The sequence below is a fragment of the Anser brachyrhynchus genome, assembly GCF_964034855.1.
Source record: "Anser brachyrhynchus genome assembly, contig: SCAFFOLD_58, whole genome shotgun sequence".
Classification (NCBI taxonomy): Eukaryota; Metazoa; Chordata; class Aves; order Anseriformes; family Anatidae; genus Anser; species Anser brachyrhynchus.
In genome coordinates, this window is record NW_027663732.1 from 326,296 (window position 1) to 352,093 (window position 25,798).

General features: G+C 46.9%; 1 protein-coding gene and 1 pseudogene across 2 annotated transcripts; both read left to right on the top strand.

Annotated features, from left to right (window-relative positions):
• The first annotated feature begins 612 nt into the window (after positions 1-612).
• On the top strand, positions 613-3,825 carry LOC308186895 (small nuclear ribonucleoprotein E-like). Its single transcript, XM_080609051.1, is given in 5 exon segments — positions 613-1,200; positions 1,396-1,422; positions 1,894-1,912; positions 1,915-1,952; positions 2,160-3,825. Coding segments are annotated over 5 exon segments (330 nt in total). The 5' UTR covers positions 613-1,146; the 3' UTR covers positions 2,352-3,825.
• A 781-nt stretch (positions 3,826-4,606) lies between these two features.
• On the top strand, positions 4,607-18,878 carry LOC308186896 (zinc finger CCCH domain-containing protein 11A-like; annotated as a pseudogene). The gene is made up of 13 exons (XR_013956163.1): positions 4,607-9,975; positions 10,195-10,314; positions 11,097-11,220; positions 11,665-11,868; positions 12,393-12,512; positions 13,021-13,101; positions 13,517-13,627; positions 14,365-14,427; positions 14,686-14,781; positions 14,992-15,057; positions 15,571-15,951; positions 17,067-17,236; positions 17,653-18,878. The product of XR_013956163.1 is annotated as a zinc finger CCCH domain-containing protein 11A-like (transcript).
• The last annotated feature ends 6,920 nt before the right edge of the window (positions 18,879-25,798 follow it).

Genomic DNA, 25,798 nt, shown 5'->3' on the forward strand with positions numbered 1-25,798 from the left:
GCTTTAGTTAATTGGCACAATGCACCATAGTTAGCAAAGACACTAAGTAGCATCCTAGTTTAACGCTGTCAGCGCTCTATCTCTACTTGATAAGATTCTCCTAACTCCCTCTCTCACTGGAGCCCACGCAGCCCTCCGTCCTGCCGAAGGACTTCACGGGGACTTCTGCCGGCTCCGGGTGCCCGCACACAGACAGAAATGGCTTTGAGAGAAAACAATCAGGAGGAGGAGAGCTCAGAGACTGCGGCCGGCTTCGGCCACCTTCCCCTCGCTTTCCCTCTCCGTGTTCAAACCGAGCACTGTTCTGCCGTCAACCTTCGCTGCCTCTGCCCGCGGCGCCGGGCTTTCGCGGGTGCCATTGCTCCTCTACATATTTTATCCTTCCTTTTGTAAGGAATGGTCCAGCAATTCGTGTCACTAAGGGATTTGAAGGGTTACCATCGAGGCCCGGGTCTAGGTGATAAGAGAACAAAGGGGTTTTTAGGGAAAAGTGCTGACTACTGCAGGGGATGTTGCTAGAGTTTCTGAAATCCGGCGCAGAGGCTCCCAAACGAGGAGGAAGGGGGAGCTGAAGGACAATTGAAGGACAAAAGCCTGAGAGGAAGACAACCAGCATTCAGCCCGAGCAAGCCCCGAGAGACCACCAGAGACTGGTACGCAGGCGCCCCTGGGAGGGGTTTCGGATTCCGGAAACCAATTCTAATAACCCTGCCTCTTCTCGAACTAGCAATGAATATGTATTAGCCTGGGAGCATCAAAACCAGCCGCCTTACGTAACAGGCGTGCGTCCTGGGGGAGCAGAGACTCCCGGCGCACCCAGCGCTGCTTGCTTGCCTCTATTCGTTTAATAAATTGTAAACTTTGATTGTAATCCTATTTGGGACTCAGCCATTTATAACACTTTTTATATTTGTATTTTATTTAAGGCTGTCTTGCCCCCCTCCCCCCCCCAGCCTCGCTGCTCGCCAATAAAGCTAGCGCAGGGACCCCTGCCTGCAACCATAGAGACGCGGTCCTCCCGGCCTGCTAGAGCGGCCCCCCACGCTCCTCCAGCATCCCAGCGTCCCTTGCGCGCTCCCGCCCGGCCTCAGGGGCTTCCGGAGGCAGCCCAGCAGGGGCGGCCGGAGCAGCGAGGCGGCGGCAGCCATGGCGTACCGCGGGCAGGACCAGAAGGTGCAGAAGGTGATGGTGCAGCCCATCGTAGCCTTCCTGCGGCCGGGGAGCGACGGGGGAGCGGGTGGGGGGCGGCCCCGGCCTCAGGGGTCTCGGCCCGGGCCTTGAGGCCTTGTCCCGGGGCCCTGGGGCCTCGTTGCAGGGTTTGAGGCCTTGTCCTGAGGCCTTGTCCCGGGCCTGGAGCTCTTGTCCCTGTGCTGAGCCCTTCACGCAGCGCCCCAGAACCTCATCTTCCGCTACCTGCAGAGCGTGAGTAGCGCGGGGAGAGGACGGGGAGGGGATGGGGATGGGGATTTGGGGGGGGTGGGGGGAGCGGGGAGGGTCCGGGGATCTCCCTCGCTGAGTTTTCGGCTCCCACCCGTTGCTCGGGGCAGGTTTGTGGGGAATGGAGAGCTGTGCGGCGTGCTGGTGGGTACAAGGAGCTGCTGCGCAGCCCGGCGTTTCGCCCTCGTGTTAACGGGAGTGGGATCGTGCAGCCGGGCGTGCAGGAGTGTTCCCTTGTGACTGGAAACGTGTCCTTCAGCAAACGTGTAGTATTCACCCAGTCATATAAGACTCTAAAATGTCAGACTGTTAATTGAAACTGCCCCTGAGAGTTGCTCCTTGGAGTGTTTGGGAGCTCTAGCGGCTATGGTTAGCGGGTATTTCTGAACACACGAGAGAGAACAAAACTGCTCGCGGTGTTTGTGTTCCAATTTACTCTCCTCCTTCGTTCTGCAGAGCTCGAGGATCCAGGTGTGGCTGAGCAAGTGAACGTGCGGATAGAAGGCTGCATCATCGTGAGTGTCAGCATGACCCCACGTTACGTCGTTAGTTTGTTTTCCCTCATTCACAATCCTATTTTTTCTTGTCAAGAAAAACTAGCCCAAGGGAAAAAAGAAATCGTGCTTCTCTAACAATTAGTCTTTCTTGTCCAGCCTGGCTCAGCAAAGCTGACGATGGTTCGTGTTGTTGCTGAACTAATTGCCACTGTTGCCGATTTCTAGGGCTTTGACGAGTACGTGAATTTGGCGCTGGACGACGCAGAGGAGATTCACTCCAAGACAAAATCAAGGAAACAGCTGGGTGTGTCGTGTGTCTGTGCAACCCGAGTGACGCGCGGTCTGAAACCTGCCCGGGTGAGCCTTCTAGGTAGCAGCACTGAGAGGTACCAACCGTGTGACGAGCCTTGCTGTTGAAGTTCAGTGAGCAATTCCTGGCTACATCTCTGTCCCTGATGATTTTTGAGCTGCTGATTTTGCTGAATGAAGGAGAATCTGTCCCTGCCTGAGACCAGTTCTGGTCTTTGAAACGTGTAATACCAGGCGGCCTGCACTCTGCGTGATGGGCAAAACCCTGCTCAACCACACGAAACACTTTCTGAAAACACGAGATTATTCTCAGGTTCTGGGCTCTCTCTAATCCCCTCTTTCCCTTCTCTGTGCTGCAGGCCGGATCGTGTTAAAAGGGGACAGCATCACTCTTCTACAGAGCGTTTCTAAGTAGAATTTGCCATCCTTAGAACAAAGGTGGCTGCCGTGCTGCGGAGTGACTGAGTGCCAGGGGAACGCGGCCCGCTGGTAGATAGGAAGTTATTTGTAACTGGGGTTGCATGCTGAGGTCAAAAGTCCTTCCTTTGTGGGAGCGAGTTGTTTGTAGCTTGAAACAATACGTGATGTATTTCACAAATAGCCATTTTTCACATTAACTGTAAATGTAAACCACAAATCTGCTTGTTTTCAGTCTCTTCCTTCTGTGAATGGAGAAGGAGGAGAAATATAGAAGCGTGGGCTTTTCTTTTTGCTGTGGATCTGATAAGTTTCGATAACGCTATGTGCTTTCTTGACCATTACATCTGCATTATGTGGCCAGGGTGGACTCGTTCAGGGCACGGAAGCCCCACACAGTCCTTGAGCTAGCAGGGTGCTAAGGAGGGTGTTGGAGATTTTGCATGCAATTGCAGCCCTTTGTTGCTGCAGTGACAGGTTCCTCAGATTCTTTCTAAACAGGGTTTAACTTGTTGAGAATCTTTTTGGGAGTGCTTATTGTGGATCAGTCAGTAAAAGTATCTTAGTGGGCCCGTGAGGGATTCAGGGCTGTGGTGCAGTAACCCAGTGTTTACAAGTGTTACTGCTACGCATGCTTGTCCAATAACGTCTCCAGATCAGAGAGTGAGAGCGGGCAACTGGTTCAGATTAAATCTGTCACTTCTTGCTGCTTTGGACAGAGCCTGTAGATTAAACCCTTGTGCTGTTCAATAAGCTGGGGTATCAGATGTGTCGGTTGGGTTTTTATCATTTGATTTATTTTTTTTATCCGTTTGGAGATCTGTCTTTTCTATTTAAGTTTCCCCAAGAGAGCTGAGTTCCTTGATGCATCGACCAAAGAGAAGTTCCCCGGCTGACTTGGGACAGCCAGTCCCCTCGTTTTTCTGATCACAAAAAAAAAAAAAAAAAAGAAAAAGAAAAAAATCGAAGAAGAAAAATTTTGACTGTAACTGTAACTCAGAAACTAAGATTACCTAAATGGAGAGAAATGAATTTTGATGCACAGGCTGTGCTAGAAATCTGTTAATCAGCATTCAGTTTTTCAAAACTTCAATTTGTGTATCATCATCATGAAAATTAATAAATTCAAGGTGGGAGATCCTTTCCTGAAAGGGAAGGACAGAAATACGAGTCTTGCTGTGGGGCCTACCCAGCGCAGTTCTGCCATTCCGAGAAGTAATACGTCAGGAGTGTCACAGCAGACGTTCCCAGGAAGAAACCTTTGAGGGGCAGCATGACACACTTGATTGGCGAAAGCAGCTTCAGCTGGACAGCCTGCTGCCGGGATGGGTAATTCTAAGTTGTGTTCAAGTTGCTGAGTTCCTTTCAGCATGTAGTAAAGATGTAACGTGCCAATGTCGTTTGGGAACAGGAGGCATTACGTGTCACCAGCAGTGGGCACGTAGGGAACAAAACAGTATCTTACGAGGTCCTCCACATCTGCCTTTCATTTTGTCCTTGGTTTGCCAGCTGGAGCTTTCAGGAGGTGAGGAAGGAGGCTGTCCCAGTGAATAGTTCAGGTGTTGCAGGGTATTTGTGATGCAGTGCTTGTAAAATTTACCTGCCCGCATCTCCTGTTACAGGCAGCCCCCCGCGGGCCCTGTGAGACGGGGAGCTGCTGCCTGGGGTTAGGCCCAAGGTGCCCTGTCAGGCCCAGGGCCGCCCTTCCCCTTGCCCTGCCCTTCCCTCCCGCTCCGCAGCCCTTGCTCAGGCCTTTTGGGCTGTCTGGCCGTCCATCTGGCCCTGTGTCCCTCCGTCCCTGCCGTCTTCCGAGGGAAGCAAAGAGTCCCTGGGCTGCCTTCAGGGGGGAGGTTCTGCTCAGGAAATTAAAGCTTCCCCCTTAACCCGCCTTGCGAGTTATTTTGAGTTCCAACCTTCTGCCTTCCTTTCGTAGCAGTGCCTCTGAGGGGTGCGCTGTAGGGTAGCCGTCATCTGGCGCGCTGCTCCTGCGTTTCCCAAAGGAACTGCCTTCGGGATCTGACTAACTCTGGATGCACGCGGTTGTCACCTTAATTTCTCCGTTAGTTTGCTGAAAACAACCCTCTTGGGTGACCTTTGTGTTTGTTTCTTCAAACTTGGATCGAGGAGGTCTCTGTTTCCTTATGCTGATGTTCACAATGAAAGTGCAGAAGGGATGCTTACTGTTGCCCGGGTCAGTCCTGTTGCCAGGATGGGAATGTTTAGCCTACCGGCCCTCTGGTGTTGTTAGGCTGCACTCGGAGTGTGAGCTCTGGGCCTTATTTGGAAAAGACTGCGCTATTTGAGTGTACAAACCCGAGATATTCTGCGGATAGGTGATTCTCAAACCACGTCAGAACCACCGCTGTGGCGTGTGCTGGAGTCGGACGCGCGTTTGACTGATCAGGCGGAGCAGGTGAATTGAATTTGTTGCTGGATGGCGAGGTGTTCTGGGGGAAGAGCTAGTCTAAGGAAAACTTCCTCTTACTGCCCCTTCCCATCTCAAATGGCCACTGTCTGGGGAAATTGCTTCTTTATGACATTAACTACAACGTTACAGTGAGGATGAGGAATCATCATTACTCCCATAGTTATTTGCTGCCAGGCCGCAGCGTTGATTTCAGAGATTTAAAAAAAAAAAAAAGGAAAAAGAAAGGAAGTATGTATTCTTTCACATACTCTCTTTTCCCTGAGAGTAAATGTTGTAGCTTCAGCAGTACCCTTCCTCTGGAAACGATTCCCAGTGCCTGCTCAGACACTGGGGAGGAAAATGACAGAGAGAACAATGGAGGAGAGCCACCCGATACAAAGAAAGGAAAAAAGGGGTTATGGATGAAGGGAAAGCAACTACATAAAAAATTGGTGCTATCTAAAAATTGGTTAAGGGTTTGGGACCTGCAGGTGCTGCCTACACGTGCGTGTGTTGCAGTCGTGCCTGTTGCCACTGCGCAAAATGGAGAGAGCTTCTTTGTCGAATGCAGCATGTTAAAGCATGCGCCATTGCCTGGAAGAAAAGCACGGCCTTCCCTCGTGTGGGACTTCTTCCCCATTGATCTGTGGTTTACCTGAAGGTTTACCATAACCTGCATAAGTTTCAAAAGCAAGCAAACAACCAACCAAAAAACAACACCAACATTAAAGAGTGGCAAGGCAGATGCTCATCTGGGGACTCTGACTCATCGGTGACATCACCAAGCAAAGCACTGTGAGCGCTTCGGGTCGGGGCTGCTGCGGCGAGCCTCGCAGCTGGGAGGGAGAGCGGGTACGGTTCGCCTCTGGCGGGTCTGTGTCAGCCCTCTGCCCTGGTGGCTTCGTTAGCAGTGAGAGTTTGACTGCTGTGTTCCCAGCTTTCGCTTCTGCACCGACCGTGTGGCAGAGCCCGCAAGCTGCTTCCTCAGCTGGAAGAGGAAGAGGAGTGACCTCAACTGTGCCGAGGTAAAGCAGAACTGTTGAAAAGATTTGTCAAAGATGCGGGTTGTACCAGCGCAGCCGCTGCAGCTGCAGCAGGTCCTGGAGCATTGGAGAAGATAGAGAGGGGTTTCTTCGTGAAAAGAACGCTGTGAAAGTGTTTTCACGCGGGAAATTAGGAGAAGCGCCTCTGTTGTTTGGATATCCTCTATTGACCTGGCACACGGGCATTACAGCATACCTGGCACACTCTTTGTATTGTTTGTTAAAGAAAAAAAAAAAAAAAAAAAGTGTTTTAGGGCAGGCCAAAAACCTGCCTTGGCACTTCCACATCGCAGCAGTGCTTGCAGGCCGTGCATCCTGGATGCCAGGCCAGGATCTAAATCCGATGGTGCTGTTGGTAACGTGAAGTTCAGGAAGCACTTCTGGGTTTTTCTGCTCTTCCATGTGAATTTTTGCCCTGTGAAGGTGGTGTACTGAGCTCTTTTCTTACCAACAAATAGGTTTAAAAGCAGTTACAGCAAGGATGAGCTGTGCTAGCAGGGGGCTGTTCTGTGCTTCGACCATGGGAAGATGAATGGTTTACCTATGCACCGTTAAATATAGTTTGACACCTAGCACACAACACTTGCAGCCTGTGGGGTGCTTTAACAAGCAGGTAAATCAGCGGAGACTGTTTTGCAGCCAGGCTGATGCTGGGTGATTGAAAAGCAGGGTCACAACAAGGAGTTTATGCTGTTCTTTCTTGCTTGTCATCCGACTGTCTGCTTACACTGTTCTAAAAAAAAAAAAAAACCACCAAAACGGGGTAAGCATCTTTAATACCTTTATTATAAATGGAAGGCACAAAACAGGCCAGCAACAGAGACTGTCCAAGAGAAAGACTTTGTGCTTTATAAACAAACAAGAAATTACCCTTAGGTAGGTGTGATAATCCTTCCCTAATGCATTTTTTGGAGTGCAAAAATATTTTGTTCCCTTCTTGCTCTTCTCTCCAGGACAAAGGCAGAATAGCCAACTGGAAAGTTAGACCAGGGAGGTCAGTTTGTTCCATACTGAGAAAGACAAGCCTGTAAAACAAACTAGACAGGTTTTCTTTGGACTAGTTATCTTCCTTCAGCAAAGGCAAAGTTTATGACACTTGTTGGCATGTATTTCCAGACCCCCAGCTACCGTGACTGTAGTGCATCTGTAATTCTTTTGTACAAAAAGAGTTCAAAATCTCGTAACGCAAAAACTTTACTAGCACCCTGGAGAAAAAAGAAATCTAAAACTCTTGCCAACTTCTATTACAGACCTGCTGAGTGCACCAGAGTTACTCATTTTTATTCAGGCTTTCAGGGGCTAGTTCAGTTGGTTTCTGTTCAGCACTTGGATCGCCATATTGGCAGATGTCAGTTAAAAAAAAAAAAAAAAGCTTTGGAGATCTTTTTTAAAATGAGACTGCTTTTTATGGCATTTAGGGCTGTGAGGTATCCTTGGTTTTTGCTTTCTTCCCATTCCTTAGACCAGATCCATTCATATCCTGAACAGCGTTCTGGGTCTGTTCAGGAAAATGGAAGGCAACAAGCAAAATGATGAGCTCCTTGGGCATTCAAAAGAGCTCAATCTGGAAAAGATTTCAAGTCCAACTTCCATGTTAAGGAGCACCAGTAATTTTTAGAAGTAGATGCAGAGGAATCTGCATGGCACTAAGCGTGTTTCTGAAGGTGCTAAAGGTCGGAAGTGACGATTCCTCTCAATACTAAAGAAGAGAAGGAAACCTTGCACTTAACTACTGTTTTTATTCCCTTTGTCAAGCAGTCAAAACCAACAACTAATACGAGAACCCAACTTTTCCCCTCTTTACTTTAGATTTGGGAAAATTCCCTGCCAAAATAATACTTCCTGGAAAATTCACTAGTGTTTGTGTGAGTAAAAGGTTCCAACCTTTTATTATTAATTTGTAAGAACTATTTCATCCGCTTTTGTCCAGAAGAGTCAGAAATAATTTGCACAGAAATGTGCAGCATTTTAATGAAAGGATTCAGAATCACTCTAATTTGAACTTTATCTGGTCTGGTTGCAGGTTTTATGACATTTAGTGTCTTAAAAAAAAAATCAAAATATCTGACTTCACATCAGAAAAAAAAACCTGCTTGTGGCTAAATAAAATCTGTTGCAGCTCTGGTCATTGAAAAATCATTGGCTGTTAAATTGGACCTTAGTCATCTTTTCTAACCTTTCATGATCTTGCAGCAATGGATGATGATGGATATATGGATTAGGGAACAGCACGTGATGGCAAACCTGTGGTATTTGCTACAGCGCAGAAAGAAAACAAATTGCTTCCAAAAAATCAAACTAATTCAAAATTCTTGGTATCATGCAGCCATGCCACTGGCAAAGTGAGCATTGCCCTGCCTCTCAAAGCTTGCTGTATCCTTGATCTGCTGTCTTCCTGCTGTTAATTGATTGCAACTCTACGTGTCTGATCAGGGCTACGAGTTGTTCTCCATATGGATACCATACAACATATACTGTGCACGCTTGTGTGTATAGATATGTTTATCCTGTATGCATGTACATATGTATGCATATTTGTGTGCTGGCCCCCAGATCACTCATGGTATAAAGCATTGGCCTCGAAGGCATACTCATCAAAATATTTGGTAGATCCTCCATTTTTTTCTAGTTCCCTCAAAATGAGAGAGTTTTTACGCGCTCTCTGTGTCAAAAAGGCAAAACTTCTGATTTCCACTGTCGCTCTCGCTAACTTTCTATCACTCACTCCTCGTGTGTGTGTCTAAACACATATGTGTGTATGCGTATGCACATTTGTGTATTTCTATGCACTGGTGTGTTTTTTGCTGTACAGGTAATAAAGACGGGGAAAGGTTTTAGTGTTTTCTTAATAGGTGAAGAAATCTTGAAGACCAGAGATTGGAACATACTGAATTTTGAATAAAAAAAAAAAAAAAAAAGTCAAATTGTCTGGCTGTGGAAGATGGATCCTCATTTTTGCAGCCACTTTGAATCACGAGTTCATCTCTAAATGCACTGGTTTTTTTTGTTTTTGTTTTGTTTTGTGGGGGTTTTTTTTTGGTTTTTATTTTTTGAAGAGCTAACTAACCCTGGCTGTCTCCAGTCTGAGAGAGTGTTCAGATGGACTTGCTTCCTCCATTAGTTATAAGCTGTTTAAAAGCACATCCTACGTTTGAATTGTGGATGAGAGGTTCCCTTGGCAAAGTGGAGAGGCAAATTCTTCCTACCCCTTTATCATTAATTCACGGATTCAGTGTTGGTTCGGCCTCCAGGAGAAGTTAACTGGAAGTCTTTGAAGATCAATAACTTTGCTGAGGTTGTCCAGGTAGGTGAACTCGAAGACCCACAGTGACTGGAACATGCTATTTAATGCGTCATACTGCGTTCTGTAGAAGTTACTCGTAGCCATAGTTGATCATTGCCTTGCATGTATGATCAGGTGGTTTTTGAAGAAGTGACTCCATTTTCAGGCTTCCAGGTGTGCTCCAAGGCATATTATTGAGGACGTGGAAGAGAACACTTGCTGACAAAGCTCCTGGCAGCTTTACAGAACTTTAGTTTAATATTGTGTTAGTTCCCGTAACAGCTGATTTCAAGGCATTGCTCTCCTCAAGAGACTAATTTGATGAACAGAAGAAAGCTGGAAAAATGCTTGTTACTCATTATTTTTCACTTGTTGGTACTTTGTTTAGGGTTACTTTTAAAAAGAAGATTTCACTGATCACAAGCCAGTGGAAGACTTTCAGCCCAAGCAAGGGTGAAGACAGCTCTCTCCAAGAGCAGAGGAAGTCCCTGTGGAGAGAACCCGAGCTTGTTATCAGAACTTGTCGGCATGTCTAAACAAGGAGACGATTGCTACTTCTATTTCTATTCTACCTGTACCAAGGTATGGCTGGGTTTCTTTTGCTTTGCTTTGCTTTGTTTTTGTTTTTTTTTTTTTTCATTTTTTTCAGGAAGGGGTAGAGTAGGAGGAGGAGGCACACTGGTCTTTGGTTAACGTGATAACCAGATAGATTCTGAATTCAATCGTAGCAACCTGAGGCAGTAGCATGGACGTTTTTGAGGCTGTACTATATTTTCCTTGTTGGTTTCCTTTTGGTTACAGGGAGACAACTGTTCCTTCCGCCACTGCGAAGCTGCTCTGGGGAACGAGACAGTCTGCACGCTGTGGCAGGAGGGTCGTTGTTTCAGGAATGTCTGCCGATTCAGACACATGGAAATTGACGTGAGTGCCTAAAGATGTGTTCTCAAAATAAATCAACAAAAGCATTTTTCAGTGCTGTAGGTGTGCTGATTGTGCTTTTGCAGGATAGAGTCATTTGCTTTGGAATTACACTGGTTTCTGTTAGCAGGGGAGGGGGTGGGAGGAAGGAGAGGGAAATAAAATCAATGCCTTAGGTATGTCTTAGCAAGATTTTCTTTTATTAGACGCCGACAGTATTGTCTCAACAGATGCAGAATAACCGCTAACTAGACTGCTAAAACCTGCTGGAGCAGGGGGGTAATAAACAGGCTGTACTAGCCTCCTGAGAGCAGGCTTGATAATGATCTATCAGGTCTCTTGTGTCCCGGAGTCCTTCAGATAATGCTGTTCTAGCTGCCTGGGCTAGGAAGCAGTGGGGAAAGTTAAAGGTGCAGAAGAACGAAGTCTCCAAGAAGTAGTTCTGGATAGAGTTAACGTAGGCAATTTAAGATGTTCTTTTTCCCTCTGAATAATCCTAGTATAATCCTAGGTGTATTAGTTTAACCCACCCTAAACTGATGTCTGAGAGTGCCTGTCTTCTCAAACTGAATGATGACAGGGCTAAACGTGCATAGTGGTTACAGCTTCTGCAAACTTTGTGAATATGCCCGGAAATACTATACTTCCGTGATAAACTGACCTTTGGAATGATGTTTCAGCACTGTATTGTGACAGCCCTATCGCTGTCGTGACCTGGAACTGTGCATCTCTTTGCAAACCTTAGGTGCATGTTATCACGAGCTTGTCTTTCTTTCTGTCTTCAGAAAAAGCGCGGTGAGATTCCCTGCTACTGGGAGAAGCAGCCAGTAGGCTGTCAGAAAGCCAACTGTGCTTTTCATCACGCAAAGGGACGTTACATCGATGGAGTCTTCTTACCACCAAGCAAGAGTGAGTTTAGGTCCTTTTTCTTTAAGTATTGAAGAATTAATTTTGCATATTACTTAGTGGGTGCCAATAGTGTAGGAGACATCAGGTAACCGTCCATTTGTGAGTGCAGGAAAAGGTCTGCAGTCCTAGGTGGTCAGCTAAACCGAGTGTACTGCTGCTGTACTGCTGGTATTTGTTTTCTGCTTTCATGCTCAGCTTCTCTCTGCTTTGTGTGATATTTGCCTTGCAGTTTGCTTTCTGTTGTTTCGTCCTCTGCTGGGTGGTAGGGAGATGTGTTGTTGTTTGAAGGCAAGTCATTGTTCACGGTGTAAACAGTGGCGGGATGGGCAAAAGGAGATGCTGAATTCATTGTCTGTGCAGGTTATCTGCCTTAGCTACCATCTTCGTGCATTGTGGTCAAAGTTTTAAACTGCCATATTACTGATGATCCTCCTCTTCCTCTAGCTACACTGCCAAGTCCGCCTGAGTCCGCGGACGATGATTTGAAAGTGGCTCAGATGTCACTGCAGCAAAACAAACTTTCTGTCCAGTCCAATCCCTCTCCATAGCTAAGGCGGGTGATGAAAGTGGAAAACTCGGAAAATGTCCCAAGCCCTACACACCCTCCAGTTGTAATCAATGCTGCAGATGATGATGAAGATGATGATGGTGAGCATGGTTTGGTTCTTGGAAGGAATTTGTGCTGTAAATGATTGTGTAAGTCTTTGGTTCTTGGAAGGAATTTGTGCTGTAAATCAATGTATAAATCACAGATGACCTGAGGTCTGACTAGCGATAGGGCAGGCAGTCTGGTCAGGTCACTGGTGGCTTTGTCTGGCAGTCAGTGGACAGAACCTGAAATGTTGGAGGAAAGCTTAGAACCACTCTTGGCTTTAGTTGGTCTGTTGTGTAAAGCTCTATGTGAAACTAGGAAGGAAATTCCTTTTTTTTTGTCTGAAGAGTAATATGTTGTGTAGTAGTTAAAGCTGCAGAGAGAATCTAGAGTCCTAGATGTTTTGTCCTAGGGTAGTCTACTTACGAGTTCATCAGGTCAGTGTAGCTGTATTAAAAAAAAAAAAAAAAAAAAAAAAAAAGCTTTTTTATAGGAACCATGGACTGAAGTGTCATTGCATGAGCTACATAATCACGAACAATCTGGCCTATGCATAACTGAATAGATTTTTCCCCTTCAGACCAGCTTTCTGCGGAAGGAGAAGAAACTAAAACTCCCGTCCAGCAACCAGCTGAGGAAGGCCAAAATGGATTACGGATGATTTCCACTCGGAAAGCCAGTGCTACTACTGCTAAACAAGGTATTCCAGCACCTGTAGTAGGATAAATCGGAAGGAGAACTTGACAATTAACTCAAAAGCAATGTGGCGTAAAAACACAACAGAATGTAGGGGTGCTGAATGGACTCGGTTATTTCCATGATCTCATTTCTCCCTGATACCATCATGTGCCCATTGGGTCAGAAAGTTGAACTCCTTTTCTTTCCTTTTGGAGAACAAAACAGGGTCACAGCATGGAGTTTAAATGGCTGCACGTGCAGCCTGGCAACCACTGTTGAAAGCCATATCTAACGATAGAGGGATCTAATATCACGTAAATGGATTAAAATTAAAACTACAGTTTTTACCCTGAAGGGTGAAAGGAGGGGCAAAATGCCATTGATTCTATGGTTGTTTCACTTGTGAGGAGTGTTGACAGGGTTTATTCTAAATACTTCTGAAAGTTCCTGAGCACTAAGAAGCCTGAGGATCTGTGGTCCTCAGTGAGTGCCTCTAAGCCTTAGTCTCATTAACTGTTTTCTGTTTTCAGAGGACGGTCTGAATTTTGGAATAAAAACACTTGAAGAAATCAAATTGCAGAAAATGAAGGAAAAAACTAAGAGACACGGTGGTGAGTTAATATTCCCTACTTTCTTACCCTCTTCACCTTCATCCTGTGTGATGATTTTTCTTTCAAAAAAAAATTCTTCCAGTAATACCGGGTAGCTGGCTATGCTTTGGTGAATCCAACTATTTGCCAAAGAAGTGAAATTTGATTGGCTTCAGAATGGCAGGTGATGGTGGCTGGGAGCTGCTTGAGGGATAGACTTCCATGTTTAGCTGGGGGCATCGAGCAACCTGATTCTCAGCCAGCTGGTATTCTAGATGGGAATTCCAAGGGCAACCAGAGGCAAATTAGTCACCTCTCTTATTTGCATGCTCTGGTCACTGTATGTTTGACAGTAATGAATAATTACAGTTTTTTGTTCTTCGTGATAGTTTTTTCTGTTTGGTAAACTTCCTTATGTTTTGCTTGCTCTGAGCAGAAGGTCCTTCAAGATCTTCTCTTCCTCCCGTCGATTCTATGATTTTTCCTGCTCCGGAAAAGGAAAATGTCCGGACAGTGGTGAGAACTGTGACACTGTCTACAGAGGAAGGTAATAATTAATGCTTTTGTTTTGATTTCATTACTCCTCAACTGGAAGGTTAAGCAAGAAGGAAGGCAATTCACCCCTGTTAGCCTCCTGGTGCTGCCGCCTTCTGTTCAAAACATGCTTTTATGCTGAAAGTCCCTGGTTGTACTGGAAAGCTTTGGTGCTCAGGTTAAGTGCAGTAGCAGGAGAAAGAAAAAAATGTGTCAGTATGCAAATAGGGGGATAACTGAAAAACAGGAGAGTAACGAGAAGAAAGAGCTCTAGAGGACAGTGCTATGTAAGAAGCAATTTCTGAAGCTTTAAAGAGGCTGACAGTGGCACGTGTGGACAGTAGTGCGATAGGAGTCTGTGTATAAATTATATTGTTTAGAGTTGTGCAAATTCCTTTGAAAGGGAAAGAAGTGAAGAAGTACTTTCACTCATAGACATTCACCTTAGAAAGGAATATTTCTCAGCATTGGTACCTAATAATATTCTGCTTGCTTATGCAGCTCTGTTCTGCACAAAGTATAGCTGTCAAGCAGACTCAGATTCATTCTCGACTACATTCAGCTGGAATTTGAGGCAAACACTGAGACTATGGATACTTTTTCTAAGTTAATTATAGTTGTAATATGAGTTTGTGTGGTTTAGCTGTCAAAACAGTGTCTTGCTGGGTTTTTTTGGACATGGGCTAACAGTATACTATTTCTATTGGCTACTGGTCTCTATGAAATAGAAAAATTTTACTTTTGTTTTAGGGGAGGAACCTGTGGTTCGACTAGATCTTGCTGAGAAACAAGGAAAACGGAAAGCCTCCGTGGGTAAGAACTTTTTATGAGCTGTTATTTAGGTGCCGCCTTCTCTATATGACTGCATCGAAGAGTATTTTTGACGTGTGAGAGGAAAATGCGTTGCAGTGGAGATCTGTGTTGACTGCAGAAATGGCAAAAAAACCATTTAGCAGCTGAAAGGCAATTTTATGAAAATATGCTTGAAAAATAGAAGCTTGTGGTTGACTGTTCTCAAATCTTCCTGCAAAGAAATGTTCTTAAAATATTCCTTGTTTTCTCTGTCTGAAGCTGATGTAAGCGCCCTTCCCGTGAAGCGCAGCCTTGCTGAAAGGCTGGGGAAGAAGGTGGAGGTTCCGGGAAATGCTGACAAAGCACCAAAGAGAGGTACAGCTACTAAACAGGCATCTGGATGTGATTCACGGGTTTTGTATTTAGGCTCTCTGTTTGTCCTTTTCCTGCGATGTTTCTTTTTGCATGTTGGCTGAGGTCTTAATCACCGGGATTCAAAGTTACCTTTCCTGCCTTGTTTTCGAATGTGAACACAAAGTTGACGTTTATGCAGCCTCCCTAATTTGGTCTTTTTCTGTTTTGCAGTTCAAGTTCCCAAGTCTGTGAAGGAGAGACTAGGATTACCTTCTCAACGGACTAGTACTGCGAAAGGTAACAACTGGCTATTAAATATACTTTCTCCTTCTTCCTTTCCGTGAACTTAGACCGTTTTCATACAGCCCTAAAAAGGAATTCAAATGAAAACAAAGAACTGGTTCCTCTTGCTCGAGTGCTGAAGCTCTTCTGACAGCCACTATCAGAAATCTGCCTCTAGGTGTGTGTTTATTTTCCGCTTGTGCCTTGTCAAGGTTTTAAGCTGCTTCTGTGAACCATCATATACAATTAGAATAGAGCCACTGCCGGGAGCAGGAATTTGAAATGCAGTCTGAAAAAGTAATCAAGTAAACTAGCATTTCTGTGTAGCAACTCTCTCTGGATAGGGCTGGTCTTCAAAATACAACAAGTGGCTCAGAGGAGGAGGAGAATGTTAGGCTATTGTCCTAAGATGGGTTATTGGGAACGCTCAGGCTTAGTTTTCCTTAGTACTGTGACAAATTTTGGAGACTTAAACTATTGTTGGACTCTCTTTAAATGCTGGTGCTTCTCATTTCTTGATGATGACAGGGAAGGCTGCTAAGCCAAAGGGAGAGATCCATGTGAAAACACTGGAGGAAATCCATCGTGAGAGAGCTCTTCGAGAAAGTCAAGCCAAAGCCCAGGCTGAATGGCATGGTAAAACCAAAGATCCCAGCGCAGGGGCAAAAATTGAGGGTGAGCCCAAGAAGCAGAGTGTGCTCACTCTTTCCGGGCCCAGCAAAGTGCAGTCGAAGGAGCCGGCAGGTAAAGCCAAGCCAGAAGGAGAAGTGCGTGTTAAAACCCTGGAAGAAATAAAGCGCGAGAAAGCTCTGCGGATGCAGCAGAGTGGAGGAAATGTGCCAGCTCCCCCAGCACAACCTGGACCTGCCCCAGCCGGGCAGAAATCGTTATGGAACACAAAGCTATCAGGTAATAAGATGCTTTAATACCTGCCCCGGTGAGGTGCTTCCCGTATTGAGCAAGTTCCATTTGCTCAGGATCTGCTTTGCTTTTTCCTTCAATGCGGAGGATAAAAGAGTTTAAGGCTACAAAGTTCAAAGGCAAAGAAGGGCCAGAACGTGCAACCATGTCTGTTTTCGTTAATTACGTGATGGTATTCTGTATTTCCCACTAGAAAATTAACACATTGAGGGGCTTTTTAGTCTAATTTTGGTATTCTGTTTTTTTCTGCCATCTGTTTATGGTATGAAGTCCTCCCTGTGTTGAGTTCAAGTTCACCTTCCTCTTTGGCATGTGTTGCTTAGCTTGACACGTGTATGTGTTTGTAAAGCATGCATCAGCATCTTAATGTGGGGGGCCAGTTTCTGTCAAAAATGACAGAGGATCAAAGGCCTCGTTGTTAAGATTATATCAACTTTGTAAAATGAGATTGTGTGAGGGAGATAAGGAGGGCTTAAAGGCTGCATGCACTGCACATTGTAGCCTTTCTCTCTGTCTCACGGGACACGAGGAAATAAACACACAAAGAAAACAAGTACCCAGCTTTCTTTCGTTTCTTCTCCTGCCAGCCAGACGTTAGGTCAGGAATGGGAGACTAGAATATGACTCTACAAATTTGGATTTTGTAGAACAACTTAATAAATTTTGTGGGACATCACTGCAGGGGAGAGGAAGCTGGTACAACAGTTGCATACACTCTCTTGTCTTACTATACCTGCTGCTTTTCCTTTCCTAGAGGGAGCAAGACTTTAAATACAAAAGCTGTCAACATTTGTGAATCTTACTAGACTTCATACAACGTCTTAGAGTATTGCTTGCACTTGGGATCGCTCTGTGTCTGAGTTTCCCTCGTCCTGGATTATGATTTACTGTAGCCATTCACTTTCTTTGTTCCTTTGTATGGATTGTTGGTAGACGGAGTTTACTATGTGGAAGATATTGCTGAGAATCCAGGCAATGGCAGTGTAATTCTGCTGGCCAAATACAGTTAACTGTGTAGAAGGGCCGTGGAAATGAGGAAGAGAACGTGGATTTTTCATGAGGCAGAGCAAGACTGTATCAGTTCTCTCTTCCTTTTACTCTAGCCAACTTTAACATGTTTGCGAAGCCTTGGGATGGGAAAGTCGCTTCCCCCAAGAAGAAGGCACTGAAACGTAAGGCACCTGGCAGTTTTCCCTCTGCTGTAGCAGCTGTGAAACCACGGACTGCCTCCGATGCAGACACAATGGGACCTCCAGCCAAAAAAGCAGCTATGGTAAGGACAGGGGCTAATGCAGAAATGGATCCCTTGTAAAATTTATACCCTCCTCTAGGAGAAAAGATGGAAAACTCAAATGTTCTACAGGCCTTCTGTTTCCTTTTAAATCCAGTAGCTGCCTACAGAATTCTTGTAGTACCCTTCCATATTTATTAGATTAATGGCACTATTTACTTAGTCCTCTGTGATTCTGTGATTTCTCTGGTGTGGAGGATTTTGTCCATTAATGCTGTGTTCTTAAAAGACACAAGATCATTAGTAACCTCCAAGTGAATATTAACTTTCTTCAGGAGCACCTTGGTTTTGTATTTTGGCTAAGGCTCCGCAATGCCAGAGGAGAAGCAGCATGGAGGAAAAAGCTAGCAAGGAATCTTTTACCCATGAGTCCTAAACACTGTTTTGCTGCTTTCTAGGCTGTTCCAGCCACGCTGGAGCACGTCCCAGCCACCAGACTTGAAGAAAATCCCCAAAACAGGTGATGACCACAACTTGTTCTTTTTCTCAATCGGTGTATATCCCCAGTGAAACATAAGTTCTGTCACAGGTGGGGAAAAAAGGAGGGTTCTGAGATAATTAAAGCCCAAATCCATCAGAGGATAAGTCACTTATTTATCTTATAAGATAAATAAGTCACGTGAAATGACTTTCTAGCAGCTAGCAGGAATGCTTAATTAGACTTACTTTCTTTAAATGCTGCAAGTCGGTACAGCTTTCCAGTGACTTCTTGCTCTGTCTGAATACCTAAATGAGGATGAGGTGAAGTTCTTCTACTTCCTCGTGAGGTGATAAATGATGAGTAGTGTCCTCTGCCTTTTGGTCCTCAAGAATGCCACCCGAACAAACATACAAGGTGACAAGAGTGCAGGGAGAGCAGAGGGAAGTGATGGCTGCAGATCAGCTTCCTGTAGTGGGGAGCAAACTCTGCTGAGTGTGCCGTGGGAAAAATGACTAACTTAGTAAACAGATATTTGCAGATGGAGACTTCTTAACATTTTTACAGGAAAATTAAGCAAGGTGGCAAAGTGCCTCTTGCTACAAAAATTGAACCATCTCTGCTAGACTCCGGGTGCTCTGGCTTCACAGAGAAACCCCCAAACTGAAAAATGTACCTGCTAATATATTGGGCTCTAAATGTAGCCCTGGGTTAATTGAATAACAATCCCTGGGTAAGATTGAAGTGCAGGAGGGGTTGGCTACGGTTTTAAGAGCCGGTTTGCAGAAAAGGGATTTCCCATTAAGAAATGGCATATACTGATTGTTCTCTTCCTTGCTCTGCCAAGACCTGAAGCACATCTTGGAAGCCAGGCAGAATCCGTGGAGCCAATGGAGTTCTCAAGCTCGACTTCAGCTTCTTCCCAGCTAGAAGAAGCAAGGACACGCCGGCTGAGTTCCACAGGCAACGCGCCCGTATCTGTAGACGAGGATTTAGAGATGCTACTTTGGGAACTCTCAGACGGCATACTGGAAGCCGAGCTCGACTTGGACCCAGGGAAAGATGAGGATGACCTCCTCCTTGAGCTTTCCAAGATGATTGATGATTGAACTGCATAGTCCTATGGTATATTAAAAAAAAAAAAAAAAAAAGAAAAAAAAGAAAACAACTCTTCTTCTTGTTGGATACCCTGAGGTGATCCTTTTTCTAACTGAGGCTTTGCAATGAGACTTAAAGCACAGTTGGAACTGGTAGAAATTGGCAGGATCTGCACTCAGTTGTCCTAAGTTTTCCTGCTGGTCAGAGTTAAGGTCTTGTGCATGGTTCCGTAACTATAGGTGGCTACCTTTGATATCAAGAGGACAAAGCACTTGTTTCTTTTGGCACAGAAAGATGTCCATCGGCACACTGTGGTGGCTGTGAATTGACGTAGTGATGGAGCGATGCTCTGAAGGCTTAAACGGAAAGCTTCTTCCTTCCGCCCCCCTTGGCACAGCTCGATGTTGGGCACATTGTGAAGCCTGGGTGTTCTGATTTCTCGGACAGTTGATACCCAAATCCCGGAGTTACTATGTCAACTCTTGACTTTTATTTGTGTATGCCATTGTTTTGACTGTAATCTTTTCAGATGATGAAGCTGTAGGGGCGGGAGGGAGCAAAATAATTATTCTAGCGTTGTGGACCAAACATGCTGCCAGGAGTGGTGGTGGTGGGGTCAGCCCACCCGGCCTTACTTTCAATTATCAGGGATGATAAAATGGTGTGAAAAGCAGCAGCTCTGCGATACGGCTACGCTACCCCCACTCCCTTCTCTTGTGCTGTACCAAAGTTCCCCCAAGCTTTGGTTGGTGCTTTTTGCTGGTGACAGTAGGACTCCAGGGCGAGTAGTCGGGACTCTCCTGCAGTAACTGGGTCAATTAAGGGTTGGTTTAAGTGCCTCCTGGTTTTTAAAATTGCTCCCCTGAGCTGCTGGCTCTGCTGCCTGCTACAGCAAATGTTCGGGTGCCATCAGCGTCGCACTTGGGCGTGGGCACTGACCCTGCGGAGGAGAGCTGAGACTCGCGTGTATTGTGTACCCTGCCGCCAGTGATCGTTTTCCCCTAGCAGATCTATTTTGAATCATTTCCCTAAATTTTAGAGGAACTTTAGGCTCTTTGTGCTATGATTTGTGAAGCTGTAGGGGCCCTCAGGCATTTGCTGCTGGCAGAGGAAAACCGCTTGTCGAATTTGTTGTAAATACTTTCTGTTTGGACAACAACGCCTGTGTGTGTGTGTGTGTGTGTGTGTGTGTGTGTGTGCACGCGTGCGTGCTTTGACGATCCCCTGCGACGCCCCAGCTCCGCGAGGGGAGCTTTGAAGCGGCTCTGGGAAAACCTCTGCGGAAGAAACCGCTGCTAGTGACTTGCGGAAAAGGGACTCCACAATCAGTGAGATTGTAAAGTAGGTATGTTTATTCAGCGCTGGGCAGCATGGGAGGTCGTGGGCATGAAGATTGATGACTCTTCCTCGTCACCGCTAGTTGACCTCTTGTCTTTGCACAGACTCAGTTGCTCCTTGGCTCTTGTCCATCTGCAAGACCAGTTTCTCCCAGTTTCTTAAGACAGGCTCACTCTCTTATTAGGAGACTGACCTTGGTAAGGGGCCCAAGGCTTCTTGCTTTAGTTAATTGGCACAATGCACCATAGTTAGCAAAGACACTAAGTAGCATCCTAGTTTAACGCTGTCAGCGCTCTATCTCTACTTGATAAGATTCTCCTAACTCCCTCTCTCACTGGAGCCCACGCAGCCCTCCGTCCTGCCGAAGGACTTCACGGGGACTTCTGCCGGCTCCGGGTGCCCGCACACAGACAGAAATGGCTTTGAGAGAAAACAATCAGGAGGAGGAGAGCTCAGAGACTGCGGCCGGCTTCGGCCACCTTCCCCTCGCTTTCCCTCTCCGTGTTCAAACCGAGCACTGTTCTGCCGTCAACCTTCGCTGCCTCTGCCCGCGGCGCCGGGCTTTCGCGTGTGCCATTGCTCCTCTACATATTTTATCCTTCCTTTTGTAAGGAATGGTCCAGCAATTCGTGTCACTAAGGGATTTGAAGGGTTACCATCGAGGCCCGGGTCTAGGTGATAAGAGAACAAAGGGGTTTTTAGGGAAAAGTGCTGACTACTGCAGGGGATGTTGCTAGAGTTTCTGAAATCCGGCGCAGAGGCTCCCAAACGAGGAGGAAGGGGGAGCTGAAGGACAATTGAAGGACAAAAGCCTGAGAGGAAGACAACCAGCATTCAGCCCGAGCAAGCCCCGAGAGACCACCAGAGACCGGTACGCAGGCGCCCCTGGGAGGGGTTTCGGATTCCGGAAACCAATTCTAATAACCCTGCCTCTTCTCGAAGTAGTAATGAATATGTATTAGCCTGGGAGCATCAAAACCAGCCGCCTTACGTAACAGGCGTGCGTCCTGGGGGAGCAGAGACTCCCGGCGCACCCAGCGCTGCTTGCTTGCCTCTATTCGTTTAATAAATTGTAAACTTTGATTGTAATCCTATTTGGATTTATAACAGCCATTTATAACACTTTTTATATTTGTATTTTATTTAAGGCTGTCTTGCCCCCCTTCCCCCCCAGCCTCGCTGCTCGCCAATAAAGCTGGCGCAGGGGCTAAGGGATTTGAAGGGCCTGCTTGTACACCTAAGGGATTTGAGGGCCTGCTTGTACACCTTTGGGGACTGCCTCTTTTGGGGGGGGGGGGGGGGGGTGTTAGGAGCTGCTTGTATACTTTTTTAGGCATTCCTCTGAGAGGGGGTTGGGAGCTTCGTGTATACTGGGGGGGGAGGGCCTCCCTCGAGGTGGAAGCGGGGGGGGTTGGAGCGTTTCTACACTGTAGGGGCCTGCCTGTACACTTTTGGGGCCTGCCTTGGAGGGGTTGGGAGCTGCTTGTACACCTTTGGGGCCTGCGTCTGCGCGGGGCGGGGGGGGTTAGGGGGTTGGAGCTGGTTTTAACCTTTTGGGCTTGCATCTGGAGGGGCTTGGGGCCTGCCTTTGGGGGGGTGGTTGTGAGCTGCTTGTATACTGTAGGGGCCTGCTTGTACACCTTTGGGGCCTGCGTCTGGGGGGGGGTGGGAGCTGCTTGTACACTGTTAGGGCCTGCCTTGGGGGAGGGGTTGGGGCATGTGCCTTGGGGGCATGGGGTTGGGAGCTGCTTCTACGCTGTAGGGGTCTGGATCTTGGGGGGTTGGGGCTGTTTGTACACCTTTGGGGCGTGCCTCTGGGGAGGATGGGGAGTTGCTTGTACACCTTTGGGGCCTGTGTCTGGGGGGGGGTTGGGGCCTGTGCCGGGGGGGTTGGGAGCTGCTTGTATGCTCTAGGGTCCTCTGGCAGGCTTTGGGGCCTCCCTTTGAGGGGGGCAGTTGGGAGCTGGTTGTACGCCTTTGGGGCCTGAGTCTGGGGTGTGGGGGCTGGGGCTGAGGCCTGGGGCCTGGGGCATGCATCTGGGTGGTGGTGGGGGGGGGTCCAGTTCATGGGGGGGGGTGGGTTGGGAGCTGCTTGTGGACAGTTGGGGTCTGCATCCGGGTGTGGCTGGGGCCTGCTTGTAGACTTCTGCAGCCTGTGTCTGGTGTTTGGGGGCTTTTCTGTAGTGTTTGGGGATTGCATTTTGGCTTTGGGATGTGTCTAGAGCTTCTGGGGCCTAGCTGTAGTGCTTGGGGCCTGCGTCTGGGGCTTTTCTGTAGCATTTTGGTAGCGTGTTTGTGATTTGGGGTCTGTATCCAGGGTTTTGCCTTTTTTGTAGTTTTCAGCTTTGTGTCTGTTTCTTTGTTGGTTGCCTGGGGTTTGGGGTTTGGATCATTAGTCAGTGTCATTAGCGTCGGGGGGTTGATATGAAGGGTTAGGGTTGTGGTTAGAGTTGTTACGGTTAAAGAGAATAAGGATTTTAGGGTAAGGGGATCAAGGTTGTGGGAATAAAAATGTTTTTGCACAGAGTTACATCGTTTAGAGGGAAGGAAGGTGGTATTGATATATGCTTGCAGTGATAAGAAAGCTTAACAGACAACCTTGTAAAATGCAGACAACCAGAATCCTTAGAGCAATTGGGTGGAAATCACGGTGTAAGAAACATTACCACCTCAAAGAGGAAAACAGTCAAGAAAAAAATAAAATTGACTAGTAACAGGCCAGCAGCTGTGTATTTTCTGTGAAGCACTGGATAGATTGTGAACATGGATTACCCAGTCAATGGGGAAACTGGGGAGGGTCCTGGTCACCGAGAGGAAAAAAAAAATTATATAAACTGTGTTATGGAACTAGTAGGTGGCTTGTGGGACGCCTGCCATTGCAATCGTGAATAAAAATGCTACCTCACTGAGATACTTGCCTGAGCCTATGGTATTGGTTACAGAGTGTTTCTAATAAGGTGTTAGGGTTTTAAGGTTTCAGGGCTAAGGCACTAGGGTTGGGTTTCAGGGTTAGGGTTTCCAGGGTTTAGGGTTAGGATTTTAAGGTTGTTAGGGTTGGAGTTATAAGGGTTAGGGTTTGGGGGTTAGTGTGTTAAGGTTTTAAAGTATTTTGTGGTTTTAGTGTTGATAGGGTTTTTAGGGTTAGGGTCTTAGGGTTTTAGTTATGGTCAGGTATTTAGGGTTAGGGTTTTAAGGTCTTATTTTTTTTTTTTAAGGTTAGGGTCTCCAGCGTTAGGGCTTTGAGAATCTTTACGTTTTGGGTTAGGGTTTAGAGGGTCTTAATTTTTAGGGTTAGGGCTTTTAGGCGTAGGTCTAATGTGGTAAATTTTATCGGGTTAGGACTGTAAGGGTTTTTAGGGTTAGGGTTTCTAGGGTTTTTTGGGGTAGGGGTTAGGGTTAGATCCGTGGGAGCCATAGTGTTAGGGGTCAGGGTTCCTAGGGGTAAGGCCCAATATTAGGGTGGAAGGCCAAACTAAGGGGGGACCCCCCCCCAAAATTGAAGGGTCGAAGCCCCAATTTAGGGGAAGAAACGTCAAAATTGTGGGGTCCCCCAAAATTGGGCGGAAGAGCTCTTAATATTGGGGGAAACCCAAAAAAGGAGGGTGGGGGACTCTAAAATTGGGGGGACCCCCCAAATTGGTTGTGTCCCCCCCCAAATTGGTTGTGTCCCCCCCAAAATTGGTTGTGTCCCCCCCAATTAAGGGAGGAACCCCCAAAATTGGGTGGGTGAAACCCCATATTGGGGGGGCAGAACACTTAAATGGAAGTGTGAAATTCCAGAATTGAATGTGGACCCCCCAGAACAGTCTTCAGGGGTTTAGTGTGGTAAATTTTATCGGGTTAGGGCTGTAAGGGTTTTTAGGGTTAGGGTTTCTAGGGTTTGTTGGGGTAGGGGTTAGGGTTAGATCCGTGGTTGCCATAGCGTTAGGGGTCAAGGTTCTTAGGGGTTAGGCCTAATATTAGGGCGGAAGGCCAAAATAAGAGGGTGGGAGCCCCCCCCAAAATTGAAGGGTTGAAGCCCCAAGTTAGGGGAAGGAACGTCAAAATTGTGGGGTCCCCCAAAATTGGGCGGAAGAACTTTTAATATTAGGGGGGAACCCAAAAAGGAGGGTGGGGGACTCTAAAATCGGTTGTGTCCCCCCCAATTAGGGGAGGAACCCCCAAAATTGGGTGGGCGAACCCCCAAATTGGGGGGAAGAAGACTTAAATGGAAGTGTGAAATTCCAGAATTGGATGTGGACCCCCCAGAACAGTCTTCAGGGGTTTAGTGTGGTAAATTTTATCGGGTTAGGGCTGTAAGGGTTTTTAGGGTTAGGGTTTCTAGGGTTTGTTGGGGTAGGGGTTAGGGTTAGATCCGTGGTTGCCATAGGGTTAGGGGTCAAGGTTCTTAGGGGTTAGGCCTAATATTAGGGCGGAAGGCCAAAATAAGAGGGGAGGAGCCCACCCAAAATTGAAGGGTTGAAGCCCAAAGTTAGGGGAAGGAACGTCAAAATTGTGGGGTCCCCCAAAATTGAGCGGAAGAGCTCTTAATATTGGGGGAAACCCAAAAAAGGAGGGTGGGGGACTCTAAAATTGGTTGTGTCCCCCCCAAAATTGGTTGTGTCCCCCCCAAAATTGGTTGTGTCCCCCCCAATTAGGGGAGGAACCCCCAAAATTGGGTGGGCGAACCCCCATATTGGGGGGGAAGAACACTTAAATGGAAGTGTGAAATTCCAGAATTGAATGTGGACCCCCCAGAACAGTCTTCAGGGGTTTAGTGTGGTAAATTTTATCGGGTTAGGGCTGCAAGGGTTTTTAGGGTTAGGGTTTCTAGGGTTTGTTGGGGTAGGGGTTAGGGTTAGATCCGTGGTTGCCATAGGCTTAGGGGTCAAGGTTCTTAGGGGTTAGGCCTAATATTAGGGCGGAAGGCCAAAATAAGAGGGTGGGAGCCCCCCCCAAAATCGAAGGGTTGAAGCCCAAAGTTAGGGGAAGGAACGGCCAAATTGTGGGGTCCCCCAAAATTGGGCGGAAGAACTCTTTAATATTAGGGGGGAACCCAAAAAAGGAGGGTGGGGGACTCTACAATTGGGGGGGACCCCCAAAATTGGTCGGGTCCCCCCAAATTAGGGGAGGAACCCCCAAAATTGGGTGGGTGAACCCCCAAATTGGGGGGAAGAAGACTTAAATGGAAGTGTGAAATTCCAGAATTGAATGTGGACCCCCCCCAGACCTGGGGAGGAATCCCCAAACTTGGGGGGGACCCCCAAAATTGGGGTTAAAGCCCCAGATCCCGGGGAGCTAAGCCCCAAATTAAGGGAAGGAACCTCAAACATGTGGTGAGAACCCCAACATTGGGGGAAAGAACCTTAATATTAGGGTGGCAGGCCAAGAAAGGATGGTGGGGGCCTCCAAAATTGTGGGGGGCTTGGAATTGGGGGGAATCCCCAAAATGGAGGGGGAACCCCAAAAGTGGGGGGGGGGCGAAGCACCAAATTAGGGGAAGGAACCCCAAAATTGCGGGGAAGAACTCTGAAATGGAGAGCTGAAAACCCGAAATTGAGGGGAAACCCCCCAAAACGGCGGGAAAACCCTCCATAAACACGAAACCGGTAATGTAACAGAGCAAAAAATGGCGTCCTACGGCAAGGTGCGAGGCTCAATTTTCTGGGGAGTGCTGGGAAATGTAGTTCTTGGCCACCGGGTTTCCGGGA